We start from the raw sequence: 27,116 nt of genomic DNA on the forward strand, positions 1-27,116 counted from the left end.
ATGACAATTGGTGCATTCGCTTTTAGAGATCTATGTGTTAAGAAAGGTGGTGAGTGTGTGTCAAATTCAATCTTTGATATTGTAAAAACTCCTAATGATGTTACCACAACAACGATTAACTACCCATATAATGGCACAATTTTCATTGCATCTGAAATTGGTGGTGTGAAACTGAAAAGTGGATTTGAAATTGAAAGTGCAGAGGCAATTAGACTATTTTACTTCTTAAAAGAAGACAACCAAACTAGAAATACCATGTGGCTAAAGAAGTTTATAGAGACTGCTTCCAAGATGAAAAAAGAAGAAGGCGTGAGTACTCTGTTTTAGAGATGAAACAAATTTTAAAAATGGTCAATTTGTGTATGATGGGTGTTTTCTCACCAAGTGACCTGCAGAATTGATCACACTCCACATTAAGCTCCATATAAACCATGTAGTGTCATGATGATTTGATTATTTGAATATCTTGAGTTGTTTTACTAATATGTTAACTGGATATCTGATATTTGTATATTCATATTTGTCTTTGCAGATGACAATATCTTACTTTACATCCATATCAAGGGAGGAAGAGTTTGAGAAGAGCTCTGACTCAATCATTCCTCTCTTCTCATTGACATATGCCCTGGCCATCAATTTTTCTATCATATCTTGTTTGAGGTATGTTTTGTAACTTTTACATTTCAATACCATTCAAAAATGATCAGTCAACATAGGACACCTCAATTGAAAATCATGATAACAGTGTTCATTAGGTCTATCTGAAGCTAGATTTGGGTCCCAAATCAGGCTAATCCATAATGTGACTGCATTAGTGATTTTAAGGCATATCAGAGAGCACTAGGTCTACCTATCAGCATTTACCTACAGGGACGAATGTTGTGTTTTTCTTCCCTAGGTTGGACTGTGTGAGGAACAAGGTGTGGGTGGCAACCTTTGGTGTCCTCTCAGCTGGTATGGCAGTGCTGTCCAGTTTTGGGTTGTTGCTGTACTGTGGGATGCCCTTCGCCATGACTGTGGCAACAGCTCCATTCCTGATTCTGGGTAAGCTTACAAACTCTCATTGTTATACAATAAACCCAGTGCTTAATTTGAGCCGGTGTGGTGATACTAAGGATTTGTCACCACAGATGGTTTGTTTACATATCAGGTTAGGAAACCTAACGTAGCAGGTAAGGATAATTAACATGGCAGGTTAGGTGAATTAACATGGTAGGTTAGGAGAACTAACACAGCAAGTTAGGTGAATTAACGTAGCAGGTTAGGATAATGAGGTTAAGGTTAGGAAACGGGGTTAGGTTTCGCTAGAATGCTACAGTTGTCAATGACGCGGCCACTAGACAGAGCTGTAAGCCTACTCCATATAGCCACAATGGTAGAAACGTAAACAAACCATCTGTGGCACAAATCATCTATCATAACATCGGCCCGGGCTTATGGTTGGCGCAACATCGTAGCTAGCCTATGTTAAATTGAGACCAACGCATAGTCCTTGCTGTGTTGAGAGAGAGAAGCGTGCCTGTGTCTCTCACAGAACTAGAATGAGATTAACTTTCTATGATTGCTCTCCCTCTCTCTGCTCTGATAGACATGAGTCTGCAACATTTATCTCTCCAGTGTAGCACTTCATCGTTTATTTCCTTATTGAATCATAGCCGCAGGAAGTGTGCTGGAAGTGCTACAGCACCCCTGATAAATTAAAATACATTTGTTTTCGAAGTTTTAGAATTACTGCTGTCTGTTCAGGAAGAAATGTAATAAATCATAATACTACTAATACTATATTACTAGTAGAATTAATAGTAGTAATAATAATAATACCAATAAATGTAACAATAGTAGTAATGTTAGTAATACTACAGAGTAAAACTACAGAATACTACTAATAGGCCTATAATTTAGCCATAGAGGAGCAATAGCTTCTTTTTAAAAATAACCTAGCTGTGAATTGTGTGTAGCTCAATTACAAGGCATAGCCTACAGTCAGGAACGCGCGGCAAATCTGTCAGTGAACAGCATACAGCCGAAACAGGCCTTTTGCAATATTTCAAATACAATTGCAGGAAAACACAGGTTGGAAAGCAAATGGCTCCTGCTGAAAAGAGAAGACACCAATCTGTCTGTAGGCTACTAAAATATTTTAGCAACTTCCAAATAGGCTTATTGAGCAAACAGTAGCCTAGGTACAAAGTAAAACAAGAGCAAGATCCCACTGGGCACACACTGGTTGAATCAACATTGTTTTAACAGAATTTGTCTACATATTGTGACGTGGAGTCATCATGGAAAAAACATTGGATTTGAAAAAAGTCATCAACCAGTACTGTTTTCATCTCATTTCAACCAGCGTTGTAAACATTGAAAATTCCACAAAAATCTTTTTCATTCTATATTCAAGATGGTTGAAATTATATAGAATTTTAGATTTGATTAGACACATTTTATTTGAATAAACGTCATTGTTTCAATGTCATGCTATCAACCTAAATAATGAGGTATATTGAAATGAAACGTGAAGCCACAATCCAATGATTTCTGCCTGAACATTGACTCCTACGGGTACATTTAAGTGCGGCAGGTAGCTTAGCGGTTAGAGTGTTGGGCCATTAACCAAAAGGTTTGAATCCCTGAGCTGACAAGATTTTTATCTTTGGATATTGTCTTGTATATGAAGGATGGCTGGTTGATTTCACATTGAATTATATACATATTATAAGAATATGCATATTCACATCTCCATCCCAACCAATAATCTAAGTTGAAGAATAGGACCAAATAAAATCACATTTTGGGTTGAGATGGAGACGTGAATCCAACATATCAATCATTAATCTGAAAAACTGGATATTGAATTGTGAACGCAACCAAATATCAACATTTAAAAGAGATGTATCTTCTGTTTGGATAGTGTACTGTATATTATTAATAACATATTAAATATTCAAGGTAAAAGTGTATTGTTATTAATATCTTGAATTTGGGACCTTATTTATAGGGCTAATAGTAACTACTTCTAAACTTCCAAATATTCAATAAAGCTTTACTATTTTAATGACGGTGTCCTTTGAGCAAATCATATGTCAATGTAGCCTACAAAAACCCATCCTCACTCCGAATTTACTGAGCTTGATCAATTATGACAAAAACAATGAATATTTGTTTCCCTAAGAGTTATGCAAGGTTGGTAGAATTTTATGGAAAATGATTCACAGCTGTAATGGCTGCCATTCGTGCTTCCACCGAGTATTAACTCTGGGGGTGTGAAGACATACGCAATCAATTTTCTTTAAAAATATATATTTTATGTTCTATAGGATCTCTAGATTTGTAAGATCGCTAGAATTTTAAGACAGCAAATTGAAGAAAGTGCAAGGAATGTTTAGACTTTCACTATTTAATATAGGATGAAAACGATTTTTAAAGTTTGCGTAATTTTCAACTCAATATCAACATAAGTGGGATGCCATCCCAGTAAGTAATATTTCAACATCTCCAGTGCCCACTTGATTGCGAGACATTCTTTCTCCACAGTGGAATATCTTTGTTCCCGTAGCAACAGCTTCCGGCTAATGTATACGACTGGGTGTTCCTCACCTTCTTGTAGCTGTGATAGGACGGCACCCACCCCTGTTTCGGACGCATCGGTCTGTACCACCAGTGGTTTGGAGAAGTCCGGGGTCACCGGCATGGGTCCAGAACACAGGGCTCCCTTTAGGTCCTGGAAGGCTTTCTCCGTATCCTCAGTCGACGTCACCTGGGTGGGCAGACGTCTCCTGGTCAGATCTGTCAGAGGGCTGGCTAGAGAAGCAAGTGGGGGATAAATCTCCTGTAGTAACTAGTCAACCCCACAAACGTGCGGATCTGCTTCTTTGTTGAGGGGGCGGGGCCAGTCCCGAATCACCTCCACTTTCTTCACCTGAGGTTTTACACATCCCCTCCCGATCGTGTACCCCAGGTACTCAGCCTCCCGTAGGCCGAGCCGACATTTCCTTGGGTTGGCAGTTAACCTCTGGAAGGTGGCCGGGTTAGGGTTAGGGTTACGGTTAGGGTTAGGGTTAGGGTTAGGTAGGTCGTGCGTGCTAGGTCGAGCGTGCTGATAAATAAAGAGTAAAGAGTAGACTACATCATATGCATTCCATTTCTTTAACAAATTCACATGGTAAATTTCCCCCTATAAATAATTATTTTTAATTTAAATAATAATTGTGTCCTTCAAACTTTGCTTTCGTCAAAGAATCCTCCATTTGCAGCAATTACAGCCTGCAGACCTTTGGTATTCTAGTTGTCAATTTGTTGAGGTAATCTGAAGAGATTTCACCCCATGCTTCCTGAAGCACCTCCCACAAGTTGGATTGGCTTGATGGGCACTTCTTACGTATCATATGGTCAAGCTGCTCCCACATCAGCTCAATAGGGTTGAGATCCGGTGACTGTACTGGCCACTCCATTATAGACAGAATACCAGCTGACTGCTTCTTCCCTAAATAGTTCAAGCATAGTTTGAAGCTGTGCTTTGGGTCATTGTCCTGTTGTAGGAGGAAATTGGCTCCAATTAAGCGCTGTCCACAGGGTATGGGATGGCTTTGCAAAATGGAGTGACAGCCTTCCTTCTTCAAGATCTCTTTTACCCTCCCACTTTATCACCACCAAAGCACCCAAGACCATCACATTGCCTCCACCATGCTTAACAGATGGCGTCAAGCACTCCAGCATCTTTCATTTTTTCTGCATCTCACGAATGTTCTTCTTTGTGATCCGAACACCTCAAACTTAGATTAGTCTGTCCATGACACTTTTTTCCAATCTTCCTCTGTCCAGTGTCTGTGTTCTTTTGCCCATCTTCACCTTTTATTTTTATTGGCCAGTCTGAGATATGGCTTTTTCTTTGCAACTCTGCCTAGAAGGCCAGCATCCCGGAGTCGCCTCTTCACTGTTGATGTTGAGACTGGTGTTTTGCGGGTACTATTTAATGAAGCTGCCAGTTGAGGACTTGTGAGGCATCTGTTTCACAAACTAGACACTGTAATGTACAAGTCCTCTTGCTCAGTTGTGTAGGGCCTCCCACTCCTCTTTCTATTCTGGTTAGAGCCAGTTGGCGCTGTCCTGTGAAGGAAGTAGTACACAGCATTGTACAAGATCTTCAATTTCTTGGTTATTTCTCGCATGGAATAGCCTTCATTTCTCAGAACAAGAATAGACTTACGAGTTTCAGAAGAAAGTCTTTGTTTCTGGCCATTTGTAGCCTATAATTGAACCCATAAATTTTGTTTAACTAGGCAAGTCAGTTAAGAACAAATTCTTATTTACCGGGGAACAGTGGGTTTACTGCCTTGTTCAGGGGCAGAACAACATATTTTTACCTTGTCAGCTCAGGGAATCAATCCAACAACCTTTCGGTTACTGGCCCAGCGCTCTAACCACTAGGCTACCTGCCGCCCTGAAATGCTGATGCTCCAGATACTCAACTAGTCTAAAGAAGGCTAATTTTGCTTCTTTAATCAACACAACAGTTTTCAGCTGTGCTAACATGATTGCATAAGGGTTTTCTAAAGATCAATTAGCCTTTTAAAATGATGAACTTGGATTAGCTAACACAACGTGCCATTGGAACACAGGAGTGATGGTTGCTGATAATGGGCCTCTGTATGCCTATTTAGATATTCCATTAAAAATCAACCGTTTCCAGCTACAATAGTCCTTTACAACATTAACAGTGTCTACACTGTATTTCTGATCAATTTGATGTTATTTTAATGGACATTTTTTTGTTGCTTTTCTTTCAAAAATAAGGAAATTTGTGACCTCAAACTTTTGAATGGTAGTGTACATAGTTATTCTGATGATTATGTGGCAACTGAATTGATGTAACAACCTGTTAGTCAGGTTAAATCAATGTATTGAAGTTTTACCCTAATTTCAATGTTTACAACGCTGGTTGAAATGAGATGAAACATCGTTTATTTCCTTATAACTTTTTTCAAATCCCACGTATTTTACACGTTGATTCCATGTCACAATACGTTGGCAAATTGCGTTGAAACAACGTTGATTCAACCAGTGTGTGCCCAGTAGGATAGGTTTTCGGCTCGAGCGCATCGGCCCTCGCTGGTGAGTGAGCTGCACATCATTGTGTGAGTGAGTCAGTGAAACTGGTAGGCTTTTTCAGGACTATATTATTCAAGATGAGGTTGTTTTTACTGATCTCAGTTTGTCAGTATCAAAGTAGCCTGTCATTTCCATCCTTTGTTTGGCATCACAAATATTCTGCTAAAGTCTCCAGTCATGTAAAATTATTAAGAATTGGATGAAATCCGTTTATTAAAGGCTAATTCTTTCCCCGGACTTTATAAGCAAAAAATGTTCCCCATATGTGCAATTTCTGTAAGCGCCTCTACTCTACTGCTCTTTACGAAAACGCAATGATATGCATGCAATGCTTTATTATACAATAAATAAATATTTATGCATTCCGGTACCTCACTTTCTGTTCCGGCACCTCCCAATTTACCTGTACTCTGATGTGATCACAGAAATGAACACCGGTATAAACTAGGTTTGACATTTTATAAGAGAGTGTATTTTCTCCACAGGAATTGGTGTTGACGACATGTTCATCATGATTTCCTGCTGGCAGCAGACTCAAGTTCATGACAACGTAGAGGACCGTATGGCAGCTACATACAAAGAGGCAGCTGTCTCTATCACCATCACAACACTAACTGATGCCCTGGCCTTCTATATTGGTCTGTTAACTCCATTTGGTTCTGTACAATCCTTTTGTATGTATACTGGCACAGCTGTCCTGTTCTGTTACTTGTACAATATTACCTTCTTTGGTGCATTTCTGGCATTGAATGGGAGTCGTGAAAAGGGCAACAGACACTGGCTGACATGCATGAAGGTTCCAGAACCAGAGGAGAACTCTAAAAAGTACAACCTCTGCTGTGTAGGGGGAGCTTATGATCATGAAACGGGAAAAGAGGAAGTTATGCCAATTAACAACTTCTTTAAGATGTACTATGGGCCATTTCTAACAAAGACTTGGACCAAGGTGTTTGTGATCCTGCTCTATGCTGGATATTTGGGCTCAAGTATCTATGGTTGCTTCCAAATCCAAGAAGGCATAGACCTTAAAAACCTAGCAGCTGATAGCTCATACGTGGGTAGCTATTACGATAATGAGGACCAATACTTTTCAGAGTATGGTCCAAATGTTATGGTTGTTGTGACTGACAGTAAGTTTCAATATTGGGACAAAACTGCTCGAAAGCGTCTTGATAATTGTCTTGAACGTTTTGAGAGTCTAACGTTGGATGGTCGATCATTGGTTGCAAAAAATATGACCCTTTCTTGGCTTAATGAATATGTGAAAGTTATAAATCCAAATAACGAAACCATTTTCATGGATAGTTTACCTGCGTTTTTACAACGATCAGATTTCACACAAGATGTGAATATTTCAAACAAAGTCATAATTGCCTCGCGTATGTTTATTCAGACAATCAACGTCAGTACAGCCGTTGATGAAAAGAACATGTTGAATAAGCTTCGAGAGACAGCTAATGGTTGTTCAGAAAAGTTGGTTGTTTACCACCCTGCTTTCATATACTTTGACCAGTATGCAGTCATTGTTAGTAATACCATCCAAAACATTGTGGTTGCCACTCTTGCCATGCTGGTGATCTCCCTCATGTTGATCCCCAACCCCATATGTTCTCTGTGGGTGACCTTTGCCATTGCCTCTGTCATAGTGGGTGTTGCTGGTTTCATGGCATTATGGGATGTCAATCTAGACTCTGTATCCATGATCAATCTTGTCATCTGCATTGGTTTCTCAGTGGATTTTTCTGCTCACATTTCCTATGCTTTTGTCTCAAGCAAAGAGGTCACTGCTAATAAGAAGGCTGTAGATGCTGTCTATCACTTGGGGTATCCCATCATACAGGGAGCTGTGTCTACTATTTTAGGAGTGGTGGTGCTGTCTGCTGCTGAGAGCTACATCTTCAGAACCTTCTTTAAGATCATGTTCTTGGTCATTTTGTTTGGGGCGGTCCATGGTATAGTGTTTATCCCAGTGTTTCTGACCTTCTTTGGAATCTGCGGAGGCAAAGTCAGTGATAAAAAAGATGATGGTAGGTCTAACACTTTGTCTCAAAGTGGTCAGATGTGTGTCACCCAAACCACAGGTGATTTCAACATGAAGAATATGCGTGAATTAAGGGCTGTAGCAGCTAATTCAAATGTAAGGTCAATCAGTTCTAACCAAAGCTCACATTATTATTCACATAGTGTCAACGGGAAAACTAATAGTGCTTACGAAAACATTGAAGACTGCCCCTAAAACTGTTGTCTTGAGGCCAGATTTACAAGGCATTTCCACTGTACCTGTTTTTTTGTTTGTAAGGAATTAATTAAATATTAAAGGTAGAACAAATGGGTTAAAAACTGTACAAATAACGTTTACAAGAGGGAATAACCTATTATGGTCAAGTGTAAATGAACACACATTCATGTTTTACCTTTGTTTTATTTCATTCAGCTCTATGCTGATGGGGCCAGTACAGTAGTTCAAATCAAATGTCAATTGCCACATCCGCCTTATCACTGATTCTGTCATTTATTTTGTTTCATGTAGAAGTACTGTAACATAAAATGAAATGTTCATTTGTTCATAATTGTGAAATCGGATAAAGATGTTTCAGTTGTGTTTTTAATAAAGAAATGAAGGAATTCCAGGTAGACTTTTTGATGATAGATTTAAGTAGCAAGAATGACTAAAGTCTTCTCAGTGACAGATTGTTGCCAACATCCACACCATATGGCCTATACATTAGATGCAAATGCAGAATAATTTCATACATTTTAAATAAAAGTATTGACTATTAGGCCTTTTTTTATATATATCTTTTTTTTCTCCCCTTTTCTCCCCAATTTTCGTGGTATCCAATCGCTAGTAATTACTATCTTGTCTCATCGCTACAACTCCCATACGGGCTCGGGAGAGACGAAGGTCGAAAGCCATGCGTCCTCCGAAGCACAACCCAACCAAGCCGCACTGCTTCTTAACACAGCGCGCCTCCAACCCGGAAGCCAGCCGCACCAATGTGTCGGAGGAAACACCGTGCACCTGGCCCCCTTGGTTAGCGCGCACTGCGCCCGGCCCGCCACAGGAGTCGCTGGAGCGCGATGAGACAAGGATATCCCTACCGGCCAAACCCTCCCTAACCCGGACGACGCTAGGCCAATTGTGCGTCGCCCCACGGACCCCCCGGTCGCGGCCGGCTGCCCAGGCCGGCTGCGACAGAGCCTGGGCGCGAACCCAGAGACTGGTGGCGCAGCTAGCACTGCGATGCAGTGCCCTAGACCACTGCGCCACCCGGGAGGCCCTGTTAGGCCTTTTTTTAAGGTAGATCCTTCCACACTTTCTTTAAAATGTGTAGTGAGGACAACATTTTTGTTTTATAACCAAAAGTTTTGTTAATCAAGTAGGTACATGATGATATACGGTTGTATTTTGATCCAGTCTCACAAGTTAGTCAGCATACCACAGCAGATCAAGACAGTTCACTCCAAAATCAAAGTCTATCAGATGTTTTCAGACATCTGCAAAAGTGTTGTTAAAATGATGCCATTCCCAAGGCCATCTGTATCTTTCAATACAACATGAATGAAAATGTTAGTAACTTACAATTTCCTGTTTTTAGTCTGTGCTTATCTTTTCCGTTCATTTGGGGGTAAGGCATATTGATGAATTTACAGACAACCAATGGTGTGGGACGTTTATTCGTCTTGACTTGAGTATTTGAGGTCATTAGACAAAAGCATCTGACCTTTTTGGATGGTTCAAAATTACAGAAAACAAACATTCCTTGCAACTTGAAGTTAGGGCAACTGAAGTTAGGGTTACATTTTGTGTGTGTGAAGTAAGAGAGTAATGAGGCATTAAAAATAATGTGGCTTCACAGCAAAGTAGCTTCTAATTTGGACAATGACAATCACTGCTACACCTGGCTATCAGCGGAGCCTTGTCTGGCAGCGAAACAGTTCATTCAGCCTCATTTACTGCATTTAAAAAAAACATAGCTGATATGGCTGACTTGCTTAAACAAATGTGGTTTCTACTGATTGTTGAAATGTACAAACTATGGCATAAGGGAACAACAAGCAGATAAGAGGCAATCCGTCATTTCGATTAAGACATTAATGAGCGAGTGACGACGGACGTAGTCAATATAACTATTTGTTCAGCACTTTTGAAATGTCCAGCGACAGAATTCAGAACTGGGCTGTTCTTACAGTGTACTCCCTGTAGACCAAGTCAGAACCGTAGGATAAATAAAGGGGGTATCTAAGCTGACAATGAAAGCTTCTACAATATTCAATTATTACATTTCTTTAAAACAGGTTATAGGCTACATGTGCACCACCAACTTAGAACAGTAGGCCAAACTAAAATAGACCAAATTATTAGGGTGAGGCACATTGAACGCCGTTTGGGTCTTTGTGTTAAATAAGCTTTTAATTTGACACGTCAATAACACAATTCTACTATAGAATGTTGTGTGTGCTGAATTTGCACGTGCAAGTCAAGCACCACCACTACTATCAGTAGTACTGTCAAAGCTGTACAAAAAAAGTCTGCAAACAAGACAAAACCGGCCACGAACGATGTGTTTACAATACCTCGTTGGTGAAAATAGACCAAATTATTAGGGTGAGGCACATGGGCTAACAGCTTACTACACAACATACACATAGCATATACATATCTCCCGTGCATATTACATCATTTATGGAGCAGCATAACGTTACAAGACGTTTTTGGACTCACCTTGTGCTGTGCCCACTTAAACAGGAAAGTGGAGCGGCGGTCCTGGCGTTGGCAAATCTTGTCATCAAAGTCTGGCATTCTCTGGATTTATGGTGGGAACTCTGGAAAAAAACACACAGCCACTCCAATGACTAGCAGACTAGTGGTTGCTTTGCAATTCTAGCAGTTAGCCACTGATTCCTTCCAAACCACTCATTGTTGAATTTGCGATTTCCAACTTGTTGTGTAATGTTTATGTCCAATAGCCAATGAGTACCGATACGTTTTATCTATAATTTATCTTCATTATTTCTCTTCATATGACAAGGATTTAAAAGGATTTGCCAGTAGATTGTCGGCTTGATTCATGATGATGACTGCGAGCTAAGATTTTGAAAGTAAGATGTTGACATGATCAGCCCAAGCAAAGCTACTGTACATATAACATGATTTGACGTCATTTTATCTGTGGCCAATGACCATGAGCCTTATTGGAAGGGCTCTTCTAATGTAACTCTATGGTAGGACCCAAAGGGCTTAAATGTTCGATGTCTACCCTTACTAAGGACTTAGACTTGGCCTGTGACGTAGTGTCCCCATAAGTGATAGAAAACTGAGCCAATCACGGCGCAATGTTCTTATTTTCTCCTGGCTTGCCCCACCACCACTGAAAGCACTGAGCTTGGCTGAAACACCTGCATTTTGGAGCTGCCTTACTCAAGAAATCAAAAAAGAGACCATGTTTGTATGCGGCTTTATTAACTCAAATGAGTTATATATTTTTTTACATTATTTGCAAACTGATATGTGACACGTATTAATGCCAAAATAACATGCAAAATAGGCAAGCCCCCACCCCCCCAAAAAAGAAAAAAATATATATATAGATATTTTTTTGGGTGCTAAACATGTGGGGCTCAAAACAGGTGGGGCTCTGCCCTGAATGACGGGTCGCCACGGCTCATGTCATCTACAGATCGGAATGTCCACAGTGCCAGGTGTTCTACATTGGATGGACAAAGAGACCCCTTCAAGACCGCTTAGCGGAACACAAGTACGCCGTACGGGTAGGCAATGAAGACTACCCCATTGCAAGGCACTACAAGTCCTTACACCATGGCGATCCTGCCTCCCTACAAGCTATGGGTATGGATCATGTTCTGGCCTCAATTAGAAAAGGGGATTGTCTTAAACAGCTAACCCAAAGGGAACATTTTGGGATTTACAAACCAGGCCACTAAGTACCCGGGTTGAAATAAAGATATGGATTTCTCACCTTTCCTGTAGGGTTCGTGAGAGGTCCATTTGCTCTAATCTAGTGGACATTTTGCTCTATTGCCCTCAGCTATGTTTAGACTGTTGTGGTCCATGTCTGCTGTGATCTAGTGTACTGTAAAATAGATGGCTCTCCTATTCGTAGCACTTTGCCCAGTCATATTCAAGGTTAGAACTACCTTTCTAGGGGTTCTTATGCTTCTAGCCTTGATTTGCATTTTGATAACATATCTACAGTACTTCACTTTTTAATGTGTATAGTATTGCTTATCAGGTTTGATTGGAAAAAGCTGTTCAAAAGAGGACATTGTATTATCATATCTTTGTACTCCCTGATGAAGGCCATGCAGCAGAAACACGTCAGATCTTTGTTGTTTTAATCTTTGTTTCCATTGAACATGCCATGAAGACATTTTTATTAAGTATATGAAGAGTGCCTTCTTAATATTTGCACATTATTCATTTTTTTAATTCTTTAAGCTCTGTGAAGTTGGTTGTTGACCATTGCTAGGCAGCCATTTTTAAGTCTTGCCATATATTTTTCGAGCTGATTTAAGTCAAAACTGTAACTAGGCGACTCAGAAACATTCAACGTCATCTTGATAAGCAACTCCAGTGTATATTTGGCCGTGTTTTTAAGGTTATTGTCTTGCTGAAAGGTGAATTTGTCTCTCAGTGTTTGTTGGAAAGCAGTATGAACCAGGTTTTTCTCCAGGATTTTGTCTGTGCTTAGCTCTATTCCACTTCTTTCCATCCTAAAAAACTGCCTAGTCCTTGCCGATGACAAGCATACCCATAACATGATGAAGCCACCATCATGATTGAGAATATGAAGAGTGGTACTCAGTGATGTGTTGTGTTGGATTTGCCCCAAACATTACAGAGGTTTTAGGACATAAAGTTAATTTATTTGCCAATTCTTTGGTAGTTTTACTTTAGTGCATTTAAACAAAAGAACATGTACCATACATACACAACATATCTTTGCTGTCTTTACAAAGGAGCGTAATTACATTCACATGTTTTTTTATTTAACCTTTATTTCACTAGGCAAGTGGGTTAAAAATTAAGAACAAATTCTTCTACCCCGGCCAAACCCAGGCGACGCTGGGCCAATTGTGCGCCGCCCTATGGGACTCCCAGTCACGGCTGGTTGTGATACAGCTTGGAATCGAACCAGAGTCTATAGTGACGCCTCTAGCACTGAGCTGCAGTGCCTTAGACCGCTGCGCCACTCTGGGTAAATTTTGCCTGTATGGATCAAATTTTTCAAGAGTCTGAATAAGAATACAATTCGTGGTAAAACCACAGAAAAACAACAGAAACAAACAATAAAAACAGAAATGACGGAATAAGACCAATAAGATATGTCAGGAACTCTGACCAGACACCTTCATACCTACGCTGTCTATGTTGCAAGATTGATGTCATTCTCTCCATGTCAGCAAGTTCCCCACATAGTCCTAACCACACATCTTTTGAGGGTGCATGTTAATTATTCCAGCATTTTGTTACACATTTCCGTGCTGCTGCTAAAAGATCGTCTATAAATTTAAGAGGAGAGGACTGGAGTGTATTCACAGGAACAACACCTAGAAGGAGATGACATGGGTCTGGTTGAATAATAATATCGGTGATGTCCTGTATAACATGGAGAATTTCAGACCAAAAAGACTGGATTTTCAGACCTAGCCAAAATATATGTGATAAAGTACCTATTTGTCCACACTGCCTCCATCACGTAGCGGATATATCTTCTTTCATTGTATTAAGTTTATCAGAGCTCATAAAAAAACGATGCAGTACTTTGAATTGAAACTCCCTTGTTCGGATACATGTACTGTTGTGTCTTTATATAGTGTTTTCCATATATTCCCCCAACTCTCCTCTGATATCTGCACCTGTAATTCAACCTGCAATGAGTTCCGAAGATTATCTAAAGATAACATTTGCATGTTAACAGGGTGATGGTTGCGTCACAACAAGTATCTGGGTATTTATTGCGCTCTATCACCTCATGAAGAACCTCTCTGATCAGTGGTATTAGTTATTTACTGAAAGTTTTATAGAACTCGCATGGGAACCGGTCAGGACCTGGACACTTACTATTTTTTACTATTTTCTCACCTTTATTTATCTAGGCAAGTCAGTTAAAAACAAATTCTTATTTACAATGACGGCCTACCAAAAGGCAAAAGGCCTCCTGCAGGGACCCTCTGGGGCTGGGATTAAAATAAAAATATAGGACAAAACACACATCACGACAAGAGAGACACCACAACACTACATAAAGAGAGACATTAGACAACAACATAGCATGGCAAAAACACATGACAACACAGCATGGTAGCAACACAACATAACAACAACATGGTAGCAACACAACATGACAACAACATGGTAGCAACACAACATGACAACAACATGGTAGCAACACAACATGGCAATAGCACAACATGGCAGCAGCACAACATGGTAGCAGCACAAAAGATGGTACAAACATTATTGGGCACAGACAACAGCACAAAGTGCAAAAAGGTAGAGACAACAATACATCACGCGAAGCAGCCACAAGTGTCAGTAGGTGTCCATGATTGAGTCTTTGAAGGAAGAGATGGAGATAAAACTGTCCAATTTGAGTGTTTTTTGCAGCTCGTTCCAGTCGCTAGCTGCAGCGAACTGAAAAGAGGAGCGACCCAGGGATGTGTGTGCTTTGGGGACCTTTAACAGAATGTGACTGGCAGAACAGGTGTTGTTTGTGGAGGATGAGGGCTGCAGTAGGTATCTCAGATGGGGGGGAGTAAGGCCTAAGAGGGTTTTATAAATAAGCATCAACCATTGGGTCTTGCGACGGATATACAGAGATGACCAGTTTACAGAGGAGTATAGAGTGCAGTGATGTGTCCTATGAGGAGCATTAGTGGCAAATCTGATGGCCGAATGGTAAAGAACATCTAGCCGCTCGAGAGCACCCTTACCTGCCGATTTCGTCTCCGTAATCTATCATGAGTAGGTTGGTCATCTGAATCAATATTATTTTCTGTTTAATCACATGGTTTAAGCCCTTCCTGTTATAAATCAAAATATTAAGTGATTTCATTGTCAGTATAAAGTGTCAATATAAAACACGACAGACCTTGATTTGAATTGACCTTTTCCTTGTACCAGAACTGCAGACAGAAATACTCCTTTGTTTTTCATTTCAACACAAAACACATGCAGAAACAACAAGAACATCAATACAAATATAAGCGTCTCCACTAGAACGAAGGGAGCCCGAACAGTGAAGTTAAAAGTAGAACACGTAAGACTGCACCCTGGGTGGCAGATCTTGGTGGTGTGGTGACCTTTAAACAAAGACCCAGTAGCGGGGCAATTGTGGAAACTAAGGGATATTTCAGCATATATTTGAGTATATCTGACCTAATATTTATCACTAGACAATTTCACTTCAGCGAACTATCATTTAAAGAGTAGCCTGGATGCAAAAATAAATCATAAACAAAAAAGGGGAGGAGCCAAAATACAAACTCGCATGGATGAGACATTCCCTGCACTCTGTTATAAACTAGGAAATATAGCCACATAGCCTATTGAATGTTTTCTCAACTCAAATAATATTAGGCTATAAGAAAACGGAATGTAAAAAAAAAAATACAAGCATATGCGGGCAGGCATAGTAACTGTCTCTCATTACAAAGCAGGCTGTTTTTTAATTTGACATTTTATTTAACCTTTATTTAACCAGGTAGGCTAGTTGAGAACAAGTTCTCATTTACAACTGCGACCTGGCCAAGATAAAGCAAAGCAGTTCGACACATACAACAACACAGAGTTACACATGGAATAAACAAACATACAGTCAATAATACAGTAGGAAAAAAAGCAGTGGGGAGAACAAGTATTTGATACACTGCCGATTTTGCAGGTTTTCCTACTTACAAAGCATATAGAGGTCTGTAATTTTTATCATAGGTACACTTCAACTGTGAGAGACGGAATCTAAAACAAAAATCCAGAAAATCACGTTGTATGATTTTTAAGTAATTAATTTGCATTTTATTGCATGACATAAGTATTTGATCACCTACCAACCAGTAAGAATTCCGGCTCTCACAGACCTGTTCTCCACTCATTACCTGTATTAACTGCACCTGTTTGAACTCGTTACCTGTATAAAAGACACCTGTCCACACACTCAATCAAACAGACTCCAACCTCTCCACAATGGCCAAGACCAAAGAGCTGTGTAAGGACATCAGGGATAAAATTGTAGACCTGCACAAGGCTGAGATGGGCTACAGGACAATAGGCAAGCAGCTTGGTGAGAAGGCAACAACTGTTGGCGCAATTATTAGAAAATGGAAGAAGTTCAAGATGACCGTCGATCACCCTCGGTCTGGGGCTCCATGCAAGATCTCACCTCGTGGGGCATCAATGATCATGAGGAAGGTGAGGGATCAGCCCAGAACTACACGGCAGGACCTGGTCAATGACCTGAAGAGAGCTGGGACCACAGTCTCAAAGAAAACCATTAGTAACACACTACGCCGTCATGGATTAAAATCCTGCAGCGCACGCAAGGTCCCCCTGCTCAAGCCAGCGCATGTCCAGGCCCATCTGAAGTTTGCCAATGACCATCTGGATGATCCAGAGGAGGAATGGGAGAAAGTCATGTGGTCTGATGAGACAAAAATAGAGCTTTTTGGTCTAAACTCCACTCGCCGTGTTTGGAGGAAGAAGAAGGATGAGTACAACCCCAAGAACACCATCCCAACCGTGAAGCATGGAGGTGGAAACATCATTCTTTGGGGATGCTTTTCTGCAAAGGGGACAGGACGACTGCACCGTATTGAGGGGAGGATGGATGGGGCCATGTATCGCGAGATCTTGGCCAACAACCTCCTTCCCTCAGTAAGAGCATTGAAGATGGGTCGTGGCTGAGTCTGCATGACAACGACCCGAAACACACAGCTAGGGCAACTAAGGAGTGGCTCCGTAAGAAGCATCTCAAGGTCCTGGAGTGGCCTAGCCAGTCTCCAGACCTGAACCCAATAGAAAATCTTTGGAGGGAGCTGAAAGTCCGTATTGCCCAGCGACAGCCCCGAAACCTGAAGGATCTGGAGAAGGTCTGTATGAAGGAGTGGGCCAAAATCCCTGCTGCAGTGTGTGCAAACCTGGTCAAGAACTACAGGAAACTTATGATCTCTGTAATTGCAAACAAAGGTTTCTGTACCAAGCATTAAGTTCTGCTTTTCTGATGTATCTTATGTCATACTTATGTCATGCAATAAAATGCAAATTAAATACTTAAAAATCATACAATGTGATTTTCTGGATTTTTGTTTTAGATTCCGTCTCTCACAGTTGAAGTGTACCTATGATAAAAATTACAGACCTCTACATGCTTTGTAAGTAGGACAACCTGCAAAATCGGCAGTGTATCAAATACTTGTTCTCCCCACTGTATATACAGTTTGTGCAAATGAGGTAAGATAAGGGAGGTAAGGCAATAAAATAGGCCATAGTGGCGAGGTAAGTACGATATAGCAATTAAACACTGGAGTGATAGATGTGCAGAAGATTAATGTTCAAGTAGAGATACTAGGGTGCAAAGGAGCAAAATAAATAAATAAATACCGTATGGGGATGAGGTAGTTGGATGGGCTATTTACAGATGTACAGGTGCAATGATCTGTGAGCTGCTCTGACAGCTGGTGCTTGAAGTTAGTGAGGGAGATATGAGTCTCCAGCTTCAGCGATTTTTGCAGTTCATTCCAGTCATTAGCAGCAGAGAACTGGAAGGAAAGGCGGCCAAAGTAGGAATTGGCTTTGGGGGTGACCAGTGAAATATACCTGCTGGAGCGCGTGCTGCGGGTGAGTGCTGCTATGGTGACCAGTGAACTGAGATAAGGCGGGGCTTTACCTAGCAAAGACTTGTAGATGACCTGGAGCCAGTGGGTTTGGCGACGAGTATGAACCGAGGGCCAGCCAACGAGAGCGTACAGGTCGCAGTGGTGGGTAGTATGTGAGGCTTTGTTGACAAAACGATAGATGGCAATGTGATAGACTGCATCCAATTTGTTGAGTAGAGTGTTGGAGGCTATTTTGTAAATGACATCGCCGAAGTCGAGGATCGGTAGGATAGTCTGTTTACGAGGGTATGTTTGGCAGCATGAGTGAAGGACGCTTTGTTGCGAAATAGGAAGCCGATTCTAGATTTAATTTTGGATTGGAGATGCTCAATGTGGGTCTGGAAGGAGAGTTTACAGTCTAACCAGACACCTAGGTATTTGTAGTTGTCCACATATTCTAGGTCAGAACCGTCCAGAGTAGTGATGCTGGATGGGCGGGCAGGTGCGGGCAGCGATCGGTTGAAGAGCATGCATTTAGTTTTACTTGCATTTAAGAGCAGTTGGATGCCACGGAAGGAGAGTTGTATGACATTGAAGCTCGTCTGGAGGTTAGTTAGCACAGTGTCGAAAGAAGGGCCAGAAGTATACAGAATGGTGTCGTCTGCGTAGAGGTGGATCAGAGAATCACCAGCATCAAGAGCGACATCATGGATATATACAGAGAAGAGAGTCGTCCCGAGAATTGAACCCTGTGGCACCCCTATAGAGACTGCCAGAGGTCCGGACAACAGGCCCTCTGATTTGACACACTGAACTCTATCAGAGAAGTAGTTGGTGAACCAGTCGAGGCAGTCATTTGAGAAACCAAGGCTGTTGAGTCTGCCAATAAGAATGTGGTGATTGACAGAGTTGAAAGCCTTGGCCAGGTCGATGAATACGGCTGCACAGTATTGTCTCTTATTGATCGCAGTTATGATATCGTTTAGGACCTTGAGCATGGCTGAGGCGCACCCATGACCAGCTCGGAAGCCAGATTGCATAGCGGAGAAGGTAGAGTGGGATTCAAAATGGTCAGTGATCTGTTTGTTAACTTGGCTTTCGAAGACCTTAGAAAGGCAGGGTAGGATGGAAAGAGGTCTGTAGCAGTTTGGGTCTAGTATGTCTCCCCCTTTGAAGAGGGCGATGACAGCGACAGCTTTCCAATCTTTGGGGATCTCAGACGATACGAAAGAGAGTTTGAACAGGCTAGTAATAGGGGTTGCAACAATTTTGGCAGGTAATTTTAGAAAGAGAGGGTCCAGATTGTCTAGCCCGGCTGATTTGTAGGGGTCCAGATTTTCCCGCTCTTTCAGAACATCAGCTATCTGGATTTGGGTGAAGGAGAAATGGTGGAGGCTTGGGCGAGTTGCTGTGGGGGGTGCAGGGCAGTTGATCGGGGTAGGGGTAGCCAGGTGGAAAGCATGGCCAGCTGTAGAAAGATGCTTATTGAAATTCTCAATTATCGTGGAGTTATCGGTGGTGACAGTGTTTCCTAGCCTCAGTGCAGTGGGCCGCTGGGAGGAGGTGCTCTTATTCTCCATGGAGTTTACAGTGTCCCAGAACTTTTTTGAGTTTGTGCAACAGAATTAACTACTCTAATTAACTACTCTAATTTCTGTTTGAAAAAGCTAGCCTTAGCTTTCCTAACTGCTTGTGTATATTGGTTCCTAACTTCCCTGAAAATATGCATATCATGGGGGCTATTTGATGCTAATGCAGTACGCCACAGGATGTTTTTTGTGCTGGTCAAGGGCAGTCAGGTCTGGAGGGAACCAAGGGCTATATCTGTTCCTGGTTCAACATTTTTTTAATGGGGCGTGCTTATTTAAGATGGTGAGGAAGGCACTTTTAAAGAATAACCAGGCATCCTCTACTGACGGGATGAGGTCAATATTCTTCCAGGATACCCGGGCCAGGTCGATTAGAAAGGCCTGCTTGCTGAAGTGTTTTAGGGAGCTTTTGACAGTGATGAGGGGTGGTCGTTTGACCGCAGATCCATTACAGAGGCAGGCAATGAGGCAGGGATCGCTGAGATCTTGGTTGAAGACAGCAGAAGGATATTTGGAGGGTAAGTTGGTTAGGATGATATTTATGAGGGTGCCCGTGTTTACGGATTTGGGGTTGTACCTGGTAGGTTCATTGATAATTTGTGTGAGATTGAGGGCATCAAGCTTAGATTGTAGGATGGCCGGGGTGTTAAGCATGTCCCAGTTTAGGTCACCTACCAGCACGAGCTCTGAAGATAGATGGGGGGCAATCAATTCACCAATGGTGTCCAGGGCACAGCTGGGGGCAGAGGGTGGTCTATAGCAAGCGGCAACGGTTAGAGACTTGTTTCTGGAAAGGTGGATTTTTAGAAGTAGAAGCTTCAATTGTTTGGGCACAGACCTGGATAGTATGACAGAACTCTGCAGGCTATCTCTGCACTAGATTGCCACTTTGGCAGTTCTATCTTGTCAGAAAATGTTATCGTTTGGGATGTAAATTTCAGGGTATTTGGTGGTCTTCCTAAACCAGGATTCAGACACGGCTAGGACATCCGGATTGGCAGAGTGTGCTAAGGCAGTGAATAAAACAAACTTGGGGAGGAGGCTTCTAATGTTAACATGCATGAAACCAAGGCTTTTACGGTTACAGAAGTCAACAAATGAGAGCGCCTGGTGAATGGGAGGGGTGCTAGGCACTGCTGGGCCTGGATTAACCTCTACATCACCAGAGGAACAGAGGAGGAGTAGGATAAGGGTACGGCCAAAGGCTAATAGAACTGGTCGCTTGTGCGTTCGGAATAGAGAGTAAATGGAGCAGGTTTCTGGTTGCGATAGAATAGATTCAAGGCATAATGTACAGACAAAGGTATGGTAGGATGTGAATACAGTGACGACGACAGAGATATTGTCTCTAGAAACATAATTTAAACCAGGTGATGTCACCACATGTGTGGGAGATGGAACTGAAGGGTTAGCTAAGGTATATTGAGCAGGGCTAGAGGCTCTACAGTGAAATAAGACAATAATCACTAACCAGAACATCAATGGACAGGGCATATTGACATTAGGGAGAGGCATGCGTAGCTGAGTGATCATAGGGGTCCATTGAGTAGTTAAGCTGGTTGGAGACACGGCGATTCAGACAAGTAGCGGGTCGGGGATAGCAAGCTAGCAGAAGGGCCTTAGAGGGTCATCACGACGGAAGAAGTCTGTTGTAGCCTCCTCGTGCGGTCCCGTCGGCAGACCAGCCGTGATGGATTAGTAGGGTTCCATGCAGTAAAGGTGCCCAGTCCAATTGGCAAAATAGGTATAGTGGCCCAAGAAATTGGCCGATGGACCTTTTCAGCTAACAGTCCGATATGCTCTAGACAGCTAGCGGGCCGCGGCTAGCAGATGGGCATTCAGGGGACGTCGTGACGGAGGGGCCTGTTGGATAAAGAACCCTCGGGCAGATTACGTCGGTAGTCATGATGGATTAGCAGGGCTTTGTGTAGTAAAAGGGGTCCAGGCCAAATGGCAAAATAGGTATTGTAGCCCAAGGAGTGGCTGATGGACCTCTTCAGCTAGCCGGGAGATGGGCTTAGCATGGGCTAGCTCCAGGCTAATTGGTGTTTGCTTCGGGACAGAGACGTTAGCCAGGAGTATCCACTCGGATTGCAGCTAGCTAGCTACGATGATCCAGGTGAAAAGGTTCAGACCTTGCAATAGGAATCCGGGGATATGGAGAGAAAATAAGTCCGGTATGCTCTGGTTTGAATCGCGTTGTGCAAACTGGCGAGAGATTTCCGAGCTAGAGGTTAGCTGATGACCGCTAGTAGTGGTTAGCTGACTACTAGCTAGTAGCTAGTTAGCTGGCTAGCTTCTGTTGGGGGATTCTGGTTCGAATGTAAAAAAAAAAAAATAGCAGATCTATACCACATTGGGTGAGGCGGGTTGCAGGAGAGTATATTGAAGTTGAGGTTTAGGAAAAATATAAAAATGATATGCAAAGAAAAATATATAAAAAGATATATACACGGGACACGACAGGACGAGGACAAAAATACGTCTGACTGCTACGCCATCTTGGATAAGCTTAAACAGTAAGGGTTAAACTCTGGAAATTAAATGTAATCCTAAAGCATTGTCTAAATCAATAAAGGATCAGCTAATTTTAGGCTAATATGTTCAGTAACCTACACTTGGGAAGCCTATATGTAATTGCCATAAAACAAAGCAAAAAAATATAGCCTACTAAAAGAGAAAGTGGGAATGAGGAAAGCAGGCTATTCTGTTTATTCCAGATTAAATAATTACTTTATCATCCCAACAAACTGTAGGTCAAATATTGATGAATTAGTCCAGCATTAAGGTCCCAATTATGAGCATAAATCCAGGTAGATTCAAGTCCTTAAAAAGAAGAGGTCGCTTCAGTAGTCAATGTGGACTGGACAATGTTACGCGGTAGATTTAGGCTTCTTCTTGGGTCTCGAGTCCTTCTGTCTGTCTCTCACTCCTTCAGGGCCCAACAATTTGCCACATATTTTTTCGTACCGTGTCCTCGGGTCTGGAGGGTGGTGTAATCCCAATGGAGCACAGGTAGGACTTGGCATCAGGTACAGAATCAGAGGGAACGTCGGAGAGTATGAGATGTTTTTGGCTGCCAATTCTCTCTTGATCCCGTCGTAATCTTTTCTTTTCCTCAACAGCTTTGCGGAATAGTCATTGAAGATACATGAATAGTCCTTGTAGAATACTTCTACCTTGGTTCTGGACAGCTGCAGTATCTTCTGTTTCGTTTCGAAGTTGAGAAGGTGCACGATGATAGCGCAATCCCATGTGTCCTTCGCTCCGGGCCTGCTCTGGGCTGCAGGTGCGATTCTGTGGGCCCTCTCCATGACCAAAGTTGAAGCAGCAACGATTTCCAAGACCTCCCTCAGCATCTTGTCCACAAATGTAGACATTTTCTGCCCCCTTTCTGCATTGGTTTCGACCACAAAAATCAAATGTGAATATTATTACTACGCGAAAGGTTTTCCAACAAGTCTCCCTTATTTTGTAATTCCTCTACCTGGCCCATCAGGTAGTTAATAGCTTGGTCTTGTTGTATTAGCTTTTCGTCGTGTTCCTAATTTTTCTTTCAATGTGGGTCATCCGTTTATAATTTTTCTCTAGAGTAGCCTTCATGCCATCAATAGAGGTTTGCATTTTGCCGAGTGAGGTGGCTGTTTCTCATTGAAATAACTTCAGATCTGCCATGAGAGAGGAACCTCTGCCATCTCTGTCTCTGTTTTGAGTGTGATGGCAGCCTCTACCACCTCGTGGAGTTTGGCTCAGTGAGCGCCTTAAAGATGGTGAAGATAGCAGAGTCTTCTCTTTGATGCCGTCTTTCACTTGAATACTTATCCTTACTCATTGTCCATCCGATTTAGAAGGTAAAATATGTACTTTTAACTCTTGAAGTTCAATTTAGGCCAAAATTGTCACAGAGCTTGATCAGCACACAGCCTTTCCCCAGAATTCCATGCAGGATCCTCCTTTAGTGCTTTATTTCAAACAGGACGTAGGTTTTGGAATATTTGTATTCTGTACAGGATTCCTTCTTTTCACTCTGTCATTTAGGTTAGTATTGTGAACTGACTACAATGTTGTTGATCCATCCTCTGTAACTGTTTTAAAGGCACCATTGGCATCATGGTTAAATCACTGAGTGGTTTCCTTCCTCTGAGTGGTTAAGAAGGACGCCGGTATCTTTGTTGTGACTGGGTTTATTGATATACCATCCAAAGTTTAATAACTTTACCATGCTCAAAGAGATATTCATTGTCTGCTTGTTTTACCCATCTGCCAATAGGTGCCCTTCTTTGCAAGGCATTGTAAAACCTCCCTGGTCGTTAAGGAAATATTTACTCCTGAATTTATTTAGGCATGCCAAAGGGGTTGAATACTTATTGACTCAGCTTTTCATTTTTCATTAATAGGTAAAGAATTCTAAAAACATAATTCCACTTTGACATTATTGGGTATTGTGTGTATGCTAGTGACACACAATCAAGATTTAATCCATTTTAAATTCAAGATGTAACACAACAAAATGTGGAAAAAGTCCAAGTGTGTGAATACTTACTGAAGGCGCTTTATGTGGGTACAACAACGAGTCAATCATCTGATACTGAACTACACAACTGGACAAGGAAGTCCTCATGACACATGCTTCACAACATGACAATAATGATGTATAAAGAGGATGTATATACTTTGAACTTTTCTTTTTCTTATGTTCTCTTTATGTATACCCTGCAAACAATAATGAGTCGTTAGGACGTCCACATGACATCAGGAAATGGTCTCCTAAAGTCATCAGGACGTTGTGCCATGGTCCCAGGGATGTCCCTGAGGACGTTTTTAGGTCATTCTTGGGACATTGTGTCATGGTCCCTGAAGGTTTTGTCAAGTTCCCGGTTTGTCCCGTGGACGTCCCCACGGACTTTCTTGGGACGATGTGTCATGGTCCTGATGACACAATGTCCCAAGAACAAAGCGGGAACTAGAAAAAGGTCCCCCCCAGGGAACTAGTAAAATGAAAGTCCTGAGAACATCCTAAAAAGCCCCCGACATGGTCCTCTGTGACGTCCTGGGAACTTACATGGAACAAGACAAAGGTCCCCCAGAGAACGTTCCCTTGGGACCATCACAATACATTCTTAGAATGTTCTCAGAATGTCAGACGTGTGTATGTTTATGAGCCGGTATATCACTAGTTTAGAGTAATAGGTCACAATGCGTTATCAAACTGGACTTCACAGGGAAGTCATCAACACAGGCTCAGCCTGTACTGAAATAGTACTTTGTAACATTACCCAAACAATGGCAATAAGGATGTAACCTTGCATCCTTAAAAATTAACAGAAAGACATATAGTATTGAAAATAGGCCAACAGATTACGGCTAATGATAGACTAGCTAAGTTCAACAAAGAGGCATCATATCATTCTAACATTGTCTTAAATATTTGCGAAAATACAGTACCAGTCAAAAATTTGGACACACCTACTCATTCAAGGGTTTTCTTTATTTTTACTATTTTCCATTGTAGAATAATAGTGAAGACATCAAAACTATGAAATAACACATATGGAATCATGTAGTAACCAAAAAAGTGTTAAACAAATCAAAATATATTTTAGATTTTAGATTTTTCAAAGTAGCCACGATGACCTATTTGCCTAGAGAGTTTTCAGCTATACTCTTCGTGGCTGTTTATTTACCACCACAGACGAATGCTGGCACAAAGACTGCACTCAGTCAGCTGTATAAGGAAATAAGCAAACAGGAAACCGCTCACAAAGAGGCGGCACTCCTAGTGGCCGGAGACTTTAATGCAGGGAAACTTAAATCAGTTCTATCTCATTTCTATCAACATGTTAAATGTGCAACCAGAAGGAAATAATTCTAGATCACCTGTACTCCACACACAGAGACGCGTACAAAGCTCTCCCTCGCACTCCATTTGGTAAATCCGACCACAATTCTATCCTCCTAATTCCTCCTTACAAGCAAAAATTAAAGCAGGAAGCACCAGTGACTCAGTCTATAAAAAAGTGGTCAGATGAAGCAGATGCTAAACTACAGGACTGTTTTGCTATCACAGACTGGAACATGTTCTGGGATTCTTCTGATGGCATTGAGGAGTACACCACATCAGTCACTGGCTTTATCAATAAGTGCATCGAGGACGTCGTCCCCACAGTGACTGTATGTACATACCCCAACCAGAAGCCATGGATTACAGGCAACATTTGCACTGAGCTAAAGGGTAGAGCTGCCGCTTTCAAGGGAAGCACAGCCGCGAGCTGCCCAGTGACACGAGCCTACCAGACGAACTAAATCACTTCTATGCTCGCTTTGAGGCAAGCAACACTGAGGCATGCATGAGAGCATCAGCTGTTCCAGACGACTGTGTGATCACGCTCTCCGTAACTGGTTGCATCACTGCCTGGAATGGCAATTGCTCGGCCTCCGACCGCAAGGCACTACAGAGGGTAATGCATACGGCCCAGTTCATCACTGGGGCTAAGCTGCCTGCCATCCAGGACCTCTACACCAGGCGGTGTCAGAGGAAGGCCCTAAAAATTGTCAAAGACCCCAGCCACAGACTGTTCTCTCTACTACCGCATGGCAAGCGTTACCGGAGTGCCAAGTCTAGGACAAAAAGGCTTCTCAACAGTTTTTACCCCCAAGCCATAAGACTCCTGAACAGGTAATCAAATGGCTACTTGGACTATTTGCATTGTATGCCCCCCCAACCCCTCTTTTACGCTGCTGCTACTCTCTGTTTATCATATATGCATAGTCACTTTAACTATACATTCATGTACATACTACCTCAATTGGCCCGACCAACCAGTGCCCCCGCACATTGGCTAACCGGGCTATCTGCATTGTGTCCCGCCACCCGCCACCCACCAACCCCTCTTTTACGCTACTGCTACTCTCTGTTTATCATATATGCATAGTCACTTTAACCATATCTACATGTACATACTACCTCAATCAGCCCGACTAACCTGTGCCTGTATATACCCTCGCTACTGTTATAGCCTTGCTACTATATATAGCCTCGCTACTGTTCTTTTTCACTGTTGTTTTCATTTCTTTACTTACCTATTGTTCACCTAAAACTTTTTTTATGCACTGTTGGTTGGAGCCTGTAAGTAAGCATTTCACTGTAAGGTCTACACCTGTTGTATTCGGCGCACGTGACAAATAAACTTTGATTTGATAGCTTTGCACACTCTTGGCATTCTCTCAACCAGCTTCATGAGGAATGCTTTTCCAACAGTCTTGAAGGAGTTCCCACATATGCTGAGCACTTGTTGGCTGCTTTTCCCTCAACTCATCTCAAACCATTTCAATTGGGTTGAGGTTGGGTGATTGTGGAGGTCAGGTCACCTGATGCAGCACACCATCACTCTCCTTCTTTGTAAAATAGCCCTCACACAGCCTGGAGGTGTGGTTTGGGTCATTGTCCTGTTGAAAAACAAATGATAGTCCCGCTAAGCGCAAACCAGATGGGATTGCGTGTGCCTGGACACAGCCCTGGACACAGCCCTTAGCCATGGTATATTGGCCATATACCACAAACCCCCAAGGTGCCTTATTGCTATTATA

The 27,116-nt window shown here is 42.0% G+C and overlaps 1 protein-coding gene across 1 annotated transcript; it reads left to right on the plus strand.

Moving 5' to 3' along the window:
* LOC120050659 (patched domain-containing protein 3-like) lies at positions 1–23,326 on the plus strand. Its single transcript, XM_038997237.1, has 6 exons — positions 1–309; positions 533–660; positions 899–1,044; positions 6,591–8,110; positions 22,468–22,544; positions 23,254–23,326. The coding sequence occupies exons 1-6, from the start codon at positions 1–3 to the stop codon at positions 23,324–23,326; spliced, it is 2,253 nt and encodes a 750-aa protein (XP_038853165.1).
* Positions 23,327–27,116: the final 3,790 nt, after the last annotated feature.

The sequence above is a fragment of the Salvelinus namaycush genome, chromosome 7 (genome assembly GCF_016432855.1).
Source record: "Salvelinus namaycush isolate Seneca chromosome 7, SaNama_1.0, whole genome shotgun sequence".
Classification (NCBI taxonomy): Eukaryota; Metazoa; Chordata; class Actinopteri; order Salmoniformes; family Salmonidae; genus Salvelinus; species Salvelinus namaycush.